We start from the raw sequence: 9,521 nt of genomic DNA, 5'->3' as shown, positions 1-9,521 counted from the left end.
TCCTGGAAGACCGCAGCAGGCACGAGCAGTCCCAACGTGAAGCAGTAGCACAAGACGTCGGAAGAGGGATAGGGGGATGGTCACCACGTGGCAAACTCCATGGAACCAGCTACATAGACCGCACTAAAAGCCTTCCCAGGCCGAAGGCCGCAGGGAGAAAGCCTGCACGGTGCCGACCACATTGCAGGAGGCCTAACCGCCGCTGGCGGCGGCGTAACACCCAGGCCTCCCATGGCGCCCGACGAAAGAAAGACCCGGCCTCACAAGGACAACGAGTCTGTGGACCGCAGGTACTGGCCTTCGCACCGACCTGGGGCTGGCCGGCGGCCTATACCAACCCGCACCCCTCTGCCCCCCAATGGACTATTCCAGCTCATACAGCTGCCTTCCCCAGTAGAGGCATCGGCTGACCGTGAGCTTGCTGCCCCAAAGCCCCACTCACCACCACTACTGGCTGAGAACCGATTGGGACGCGGTCAGAAAGGCCCAAGAAGACGCCACACGAAACCCCCCTACCTGACATGCATGCTCCCCTGGACTTACCTTTTTCCTATCTTTCTGAGGACGGTTGGTGGATAATTAAGCGTGAAGCCGCTGGACTTTCCGATCTGTAACCTACCTACTAGGGCAAAACTGCTGGACTCATAACCATAACTCTCTTAATGGTTATGCTGTGTATAGTAAGGGTTAGAAAAGTTGAAACCTGCACACACTAGAATGTTCAACATATGCTATGCCTGACAAACATACCAAACATTGAGCCTCACATTTCTCGTGACCACTTAGCGTGTTAAGCAGTGAAAAATGCCTAGACCAGCCGATATAGCACACACTATTTTGGGGAGTTAACGCAAACACATGCTTTAAGACTGGCAAGCCCTGCAAAGCTACAATCGGGCGTCCCATACACCAGAATGATGGCAGGACACTAGATATAGGCAACATGGCACACACGACCTACTGTACTCTATTCAACGCCCAGAGGCCATAAGCTCTCACCAAACAGAATCAACCTGCTTTGCCCAATAGCTAATCATAGTGAGATGGATCGGACTGTTCCAAATGTTGTTCTAGTCATTTGTTCATAGTCTAGCAATATAGTTACGTACCTGTTTGACCATTACTTTATACACATAAAAAGAGGCTGACAAGTCTCTAAGACAATATGCATTGCAATGTGACACTCCCAACATGTACAACTTATTATTGCCTTCCCCTCTCTTTATTCTGTACCCATAACCAAATATGCCTCAATAAAATAAAGATTGACAAAAAAAAGAGGTCCCAGGAAATTCACTAACACTCCAACTTTACAAATAAATGTATTTATTTCTAACTCAAGAGTGTTGCTTTTGACTGAGAAACAAGCTCTAAATATCTTCCATGCCCAACGTCATGCAATAATGGTGTTGTGGTACTATTGCCATAGTATTATGAAAATCGTGTAAAACAAGCTGCACGCTGCTAAACACAGGGGAAACCACAAATTCTTGTGACTTGCCTTCTTTTGCCTCCTTGACGTTTAATACGATAGTCAAAGAACGATGACGAGCCATGAATACGAGACTGACAGCAATTATGTTGCTTATGGGTGATGGTAAACAGCACTGACTGGCATCTTTTAGCTAGAGTGAGTTATATAGAGCGATCCTTATTTAAATGTATTTCCTACAATAAAACAGACATGTCAGTTAGAGTAGCTGTCATCTCCTAGTTACATGGAGTAATAGGGAGCTATAACAATTTAAGGCAATTTCCTGTACACAATATAACAAAGCTCCCTGTTAAAGTAACATGCACTTCCTAGTTACACATAATAACAGAGAGTAATGTTAGTTTTAAATGTAATTTCCTTATGACAATATCCCATGCCTTCTGGCAGCTCAATAACTATGTGGAACAGGTATAACAGAGAAACATCTAGAGGAATGAGGAGGAAGCAGTAGTTTGTCTGATATTTTAGTTAATTTCTTTTCTATATATAAAGCAGCATCACAGAGATACTTTGAATTTACTTTAATTCCATTTTTTATTATTAATTCTTTATTTTTGTGGTGCATTTCAGTGAGTGCATGCTCTTGTTATGCCACAACAGCAGTAGCAAGAAGGGTGAATAACATAGTTAAAACAGACATATGGCATGGATAGTTATTGCACACATTTTTAAAAGGTAAGTAGCATAGTTTTAGGCTTTCCAACGTGTCTATAGTGTGTGTAGAGCATTTTCATCGTTAGTTATTTAGACAGATTGGTAAACATGCATGAGTGTGTTATATAGCAAACTAGTAGGCATATAGATAAAGGTGACGCTTATGGGTGAGATAGTACAGGCTTGTCGTCAGCCTCTTAAGTAAGATTAGAGGGATGCGTCCCGGCTACAGCAGGCAGACATACAGGTGCATTGCTAACGGGCTATCAGTGATGGCGTCAACATTAGTATTAAAGACATTAGTACAGAGCTCTGTCCTGGTGAGTTAATGCTGAGATAAAGAGCTTTGGGGACGGTATTATAGCTTATATCAGAGGATTGGGGCCACAGGGTACGCAGAGATGTTAGAATCAATGAATACTGTGGGTAGGCAATCTAGGAATTTTTTATTTTTTATTCTCTTTTATAGAGCACCAGAAAATCTGAGCGATATAAGAGGTATACACACTAGTTGATAATTTAGTGACTGCGTTGGAATTTCACTGATATTCCAACACAAAAATATATACATATTCCAACACAAAAATATATACATTAGGCACATCCATTGGTCCCGGTGGCACCATGGCTCTAGGTGGCACTTTTACAGAGGCAGCATTTTGCTGCACCAGTACACTTTAAGTTGCCTGCTGGGGGCCCGGCTATTTGCACACATATATAATATATATAAATATAAATATATATAAATATATATATGCTGTTCCAGGCCCCCTCTACCTTGTCTTGTGTAGAGGGGGCCCAGAAGTCTAATCTTCCTGAAGCTTCATGTCCTCTCCTCTTTGCCTCAGGTTGCCATGGCAATGCACCAGCATGCATTACGTGCCGCGTGGAGCATTGCCATGGGAACTCGTGCCAACGCCTTCGTGCGGCTCGCAAGAAGAGAGGAAACTGCATGAGAGAAGATTAGACTTCTGGGCCCCCTCTTCACAATACACAGCATAATGTGCCACAGGAGCACCAGGGAAACTAGTGTTCCCCCACCCTGACCACAGGTAAGAAGCAGGGAGGGGGGGAATAAACTAGTGTTCACCCACCCTGACCACAGGTACGAAGCAGGGAGGGGGGAATAAACTTAATTGTAAATTAATAAAAAAAAAAGCCCCTTACACACACTGCACACACTACACAAATACACTATATTCAATACACACTCTACAGCCACAACAAACACACTCTGCATCCATTATACACACACTCTACATCAACTACAAACACTGCATTCACTACACACACACTCTGCATCCACTACAAACACTGCATCCACTACACACACACTACATCCACTACACACACACTGCATCCACACACACTGAATCCACTATACACAAGCACACAATGCATTCACTACACACACTGCATCCCTTACACAGACACTGCATTCACTACACATACTGAATAACATAATTGATGTGCGCGTAGTTTGGGGCAGGGGGATGGCAGCATTTCATCCTTGGACCCAGGCAGCACAGTGTCTTTGGCCGGCCCTGATCAGACGGCATAGAGACTACTCTGGCTCATGTAGGATCCTGCCTTCTCCCATCAGCCATCACTGTCATACATGCCCCAGTGCTGGCCTAAAGTTCATGGCTGTCATGTTGCAGAGGGTCAGTTAGGCTGTGCAATACAGGTTTTGCTTAGATGCACAAGATCTAAAAACATATTCTGCCCTTTGAAATAACAAGATATATATACACGCACATTAATAATAATAATGCACAAATTTAAATCCTGGGATAAATGCCAGAAAAAGAGGATACTGGAATAAGACCCGAAAACTTGGATGAGCCCCAAAAAAACTGTTAGCAGAAGCTGTGTAAATGGGAATTAAACTACTGCCTTGATGATACAGTAACACTGTTCCCATTTTCCTACATACATACAGATATGGAAAACTATTTTTAAGTCTTGATGTAGGATTGCAAGTAAAATCAAGTGCACATTTTGTTTCCCTGCTCTAATCCAGTAAGTATGTAGATGGTTAACTATAATCACATACTGCAGGTGACGAGAATCATTTCTCCAGAATTGTCACCCAGGCTACGCATACCAAGGGATCAGTGATCTAGGTGAGTCTAACTCCTCCTTGCCTGTGCTATGTTAGCATAGAGTTAGGCTCATAACAACTGAGTGTTGTCTGGTTAGAGAACTACAGACTGCATCATGAACGATCTCCATACCAAAGTCCAGGTAATTCTCTATGATAGGAATTATGTTAGTAAGATACTCACAGTAATTGTCCTATCCTGCCTTCTAACTTTATAATTATTTCTTAATGCAGGGGGGATGTCTCAGATTTCACCAGATTGCTACCAATATAAGACATGTGTGTGGAATGCTCCTGAGTTTAAAAAGGTACATTCAGCATTACGTGACACGGCCTCAGTGTCCAGACATGACTTTAGGATTAAGGTCCTTGATTCTTTCAAAGTGTCAGTCACTTTTCAAGGCAAAATTGTAAGCTAAGGTGTGACTTGTCTACAAGTCAAAGTGAGTTCAAAGTGAATTTCACATTTTAGACCAAAATAGAAAAAAAGGGAAAAGTCATTTTAAATCAACTATTATTTCAGTTGAGAATTTTTTGCCTAATGTTTGAATGCACATTGAATTTCCAACAATCCATTCTTCAGTAAAAAAAAAAAAAAAAACCTTCATGGTATACTACTGTTTTTGAAGTTTTCTAATTACACCTATGATTTGATTGTGTATTTCTGGGAACAGGTGATGTATTGGTGTAGGTGGTCCATGTTTTAATTTTCTTTTTTAATATTTTTATTCAGAGTATATTGAAACAAGTATCATTATACTTTAACAGTGCAGTCACAAAGTAAATAATATAATAAAAGTGTGATACTTAACAAAAAAATGTAGAACACAGGAATTTGGTCAATGTCATTAAGAGTCATTTTATATTGTATGTATTATTATGTATTATGTATGGATTACATAATTGTATGTATTATTATGGTGTTGATATCGAGTGAAAAACTAGTGAAAAACATTTAGAAATTTAGAACGCTCAATTAAAACTGGATGTATAAACTTATAAACTCAGAGTAGTCAAAAGTTAGAGGTAAAATGAAGGAGAGGAGAGGGGATGAAGGAGGAGAGAAAAAAAAAAGGCTTCTTGGGCATGTGGCGGGAGAGGCGACTACAGCGATCGGGCCTGTGTGTTCCCAATGGGGGAATGGGCTGCAGGTAGGTAACAATGGGGGATTTCCTATCACATTTTAAGAACCCCAGCAGTGAGGACAAACTGGGAGGTAAGAGGCCCACTGAGAACTATGGGAATTTTAGTCCAAAGCAGCTGGAGTAGCACCCTCCTTTTTAAAGAGGAACTTAACCAATTTTTGAACAGTCAAAAAAAGAAAGCTGTTGGTTGTGGAGTCAGTGACTCCCGATTCTTGAAACTGGCTTAAAAAAGGTAAGTTTCTTTCCAAGCCAGTTTTATGGAATGGGGCATCACTGACTGGCTGATAGTTTCAGCTAACCGCTCTCAGCCAATCAGTGGTGTCACTGCCTGGCGGCACTCTGTACTTCTTGAAAATGATATTTTGAAGCCGAATGCCGCTTGAGGGACCTGAGGATCAGCGCTGGAGGCTCACTTTGGGGTTAAACTGTAAGAGAACAATTTAACCCTTTCAGGTGAGAGTACACCCAAGGGCCTCCTGGCACCATAATAACATAATTTAGCTTAAGTAGTTATGGTGACTGGAGTGCTCTTTTTAATTTCCCACTAGTGACGGCCGGGGGCTTGACAAGGCTTCACCTTTTGTCACGCTTGTTAAGAGTAGGAAAAATATGAGGACAAAGTAGCCCCTACTTGGTTTTAGTATATCTTTTGACTGCTTTGGAATTTCAGTGGAAGTCCAACACAGTCAATGTGAGCATTTCATAAAGATGTTATTTTTAAATCATTTTGGATAGGTGGGAGGGTGACAGTGCTTTAATGAAAACCATTATCTTGCTTTAATTTCCATACAAATCTGTAATATGTCATGAACTTAGCTTTTTAAAATGTGTTCATGGCATTCCATTAGTGGTCCCATTAATTATGATTTTAAGTCGTGTAATTGTGGTTTACCTGGTGTTTTTCCATAGGTACATAGGGAGGAACACCGTTGTAGAGTGGGCACTGTTTCACTTACAAATGCAGATCCAAAGCAGACGGGATCTTCTCTTCAACATTAGTAGCTTTTCAAAAACCAACATGGTCAGTAATCTTCATAAGCAAATGTAAAACAGTTGTTTCATAGACTTGTGGGAAAATGTGTTTTTGACGGCTCGTCCAAATCAAATTCCTTTTAATCCACACCCAAACAAATCTATTGTCTAGGATTTACCTGTCAACTTTTACACACTTGTTCTGTGGTTTGTATGTTTTGCTACAGACACTTGTTGCGCTGTCTATGTTTTCCAAATGTTAGCTTCCTTGCGTAAAGATTCCTTTCCTTCAGCACTTTGGATTGATAAGCAATTGATCATAAATTTGAATCTGAGCTAAACCTATAGAAAAGCATAGGTTTTTATTGTTCTATATGTGTGACCTCTGCCACTATAAAAATATATACTGACATTTTTCCTACATTGTTTTTACAAGCACACTATTTGAGGATAAAATGTAATTTGCTTCTATTACCTAAAATAAATTCCTGAAGTCAGTGATAGTGGAATGGGGATTCTAAGAGTTCCAGTCCATAAAGGCCAGCGTATCATATATCCCTTCCCAGGACTGCATACTCCTTTTTTCCCCTCATTTTCTTACCCAAACTATAGAACTAACTTTCATACTGCGAAGATTGTAGTTATATTTTCTGTCTTGAAAATTAAACTTATAAACAGGGTTTTTCACTAAAGGGCCCCGGTGCATCTGTCAAACTCCTACGATGTTATGCCAGCTGGAGATTCACCATTTGCCCATCCTTGTAGGGTTGAATTTGTGAGCAGTGTTTGTGCGTTTGAATGTAAGCATGTTTTTGTATAGTGTGTGTGCATGTAGGAGTATATTTGTATTTACCGTTGCCATTGGAACGCATGGTATACTCGTGTGTAGTGTTTGAATGCAAGGGATCTGTTTTCTATGTAGTGTTGGCTTTTACATGAAGGTGTGTTTTGTGTGTAGTGCTGGTGTTTGAATGAAGAGGTGTTTGTATATAATTTTAGTGTTTTTAATATAGGGGTGTGTTTGTCTGTAATGTTTGTGACCATTTGTGTGCAGTAGTGGTTACCTGCACATAGTGATACAGTGCCCTATAAGTGAGAAAAGGCACCCCAGGGTTGAAGGTTTTTTCCTTCACACTTCACTTTTCTCACTTATAGGGCACTGTATCACTATGTGCAGGTAACCAACACCCTAAGTATGGTCCTGCACATTAGCACGTCTTTATTATAACACTATACTTTTTCTCTCCTGTCACTCATATATATGTAGTCTGAATGGAGCTTTTTCTGACGATTCTAGGAGTTGGAATTTTTTAATTTTAAGGTTTACCTATTGGGCTAGATGCTACAATTAGCGAGTTTTCAGTTGTCATTAGATACAATTTTGGCTAAATAATAGTTACTCACTGAGCAAGTCCTGTACATTTAAACTCGCTACAGTATCACTCCCACTGTAAATACATCTGAATCTCTTCAGATCATTTGTAGCAGATATCAGTCAGATCTAAACGACTAGAGGTATTTTTCTGATCTTCACTTTATTTTGCAACCTTTAATCACTATATGAAGGCAATTTATGTAGATATTTCTGACTATATTAATCTCCATTTAGATACTATGAGCTTATAATAAGGTTCTTTTTCATCTCGAATATTTCCCAGACGTGGACCATTTTCGATTACATTAAAGTCCAGAGTCTGAGTACTGTAGATGTTCTTAAGAGCTTTGAAGACAGGAGGTGAGCCACTAGGCTTGGTTAATTTTTTTTTATCCACCTATGACCATTTTCTATCTTTCTAAGACCTATCAATTTTATTTTAGTACATACAGATATTCCCAATATCTTTCCAGTTGATACTCCTGTCTCTGGTCTTAGTAGCCAGCAACAGGAGGATCTTTTTCGACCTTTAGATGATCCTCCGCTGTAAGAATATTACGGGAAAATCCACTTACTTTAAATTAATGACATTATATAGCAAACCATATATATATATATATAAACATTATTTTCAGTGAGTTTAAGCAGACAATTGTAGATGCAATTAAATCCTGATGATTCATAGTTAGTATAACATATAAGCATCTTGAGACCACTTAAACTTGATCATTGCTTTTGTTCATCACTTTACATTCCATAGCCATGGTATTTTTTTGTCTTTTCTTTTATGAAGGCGAAGATAGAAAACTCAAGAAACAAAGCACTTAAACTAAAATATAGAAACTGACATATTATATAAGAATCACTTTCTCAACAAGTACAGTCAATTATAAAAAGTAAAAAAAAAAAAAAACATCTAATCGGGTTTCCTATATATACTGTTGCTGGAGTCTGGACAGCATTCGACTGTGATTAAGCGATGTGTAAATGAAAATTTGGAAGTCACAATTCTTCCAATGTCTTTTTGTATGCCAGCATAAAGCTTTATTAATTTGAATGAAGTTGGCGGTGTTAAATTATTTTGTTTTTTGAAGTATCAAGTACATTTCTGTGTTATTGCCTTCAACACAACATATTTACCTTTATCTTTTTATGATTTTAGTATACTTTGGGGTGTATTCTCATTATTTGCTCCAGAATACATGTTGAATCCGTAGAAAAAATATATTTGGTAAAATATAGTATAAAATATATTTAAAAACATCAAAAAAGATATAACACAATATTTTCTAGTTCTGTTGCTTATTAGAGTCAAACGTATTATATTAATTTTGATATTTGTTTTTATGCAGAGGAAGGACTTCGAAAGGCTAAAAAATCTGTTGTCCGTACCTCCAAAGCAGAGATCTCAACAAATCCTCAGACAGGTAATACATAGTCTTTTAACAAAGATAAAATAATGAGACAGCGCTGGTTAACTTGTAGGCAGCAACCCTTAAGACATATAAAAACAATAAAAAAGGCTGCGCCACAATCAATAATATAAGATAAAAGTATGCAAAAAGTCCAAATAGAAAAGAAAGTCCAACTTTTGTGTCCTTACGAATGGTCTGTAGTGCAATGGTGAGGTCTTCTAATACTGTAATGGTTCCACTTTATATAGAAGATAAAAAAGAGAGAGGGACAACCAATAGTGCAATATGTAATGATCAAATGTGGCCGTAAAAGAAATAGTGGTAAAAAAACTCACATTTGCCAGAGCTTATGTCCAGCTCT

At 39.1% G+C, this 9,521-nt stretch overlaps 1 protein-coding gene across 1 annotated transcript in view; it reads left to right on the top strand.

Annotated features, from left to right (window-relative positions):
• The first annotated feature begins 4,490 nt into the window (after positions 1 to 4,490).
• LOC134615461 (uncharacterized) overlaps positions 4,491 to 9,521 on the top strand; it is a 117,282-nt gene continuing 112,251 nt past the window's right edge. Inside the window, exons 1-3 of the mRNA XM_063459979.1 lie at positions 4,491 to 4,561; positions 6,308 to 6,419; positions 9,098 to 9,172. Of these exons, the coding sequence (XP_063316049.1) occupies positions 4,542 to 4,561; positions 6,308 to 6,419; positions 9,098 to 9,172 (207 nt within the window). The 5' untranslated portion in view covers positions 4,491 to 4,541. The remainder of the gene's footprint in view (positions 4,562 to 6,307; positions 6,420 to 9,097; positions 9,173 to 9,521) is intronic.

The sequence above is a fragment of the Pelobates fuscus genome, chromosome 6 (assembly GCF_036172605.1).
Source record: "Pelobates fuscus isolate aPelFus1 chromosome 6, aPelFus1.pri, whole genome shotgun sequence".
NCBI lineage: Eukaryota > Metazoa > Chordata > Amphibia > Anura > Pelobatidae > Pelobates > Pelobates fuscus.
This window is presented reverse-complemented; position numbering and strand designations above follow the sequence as displayed.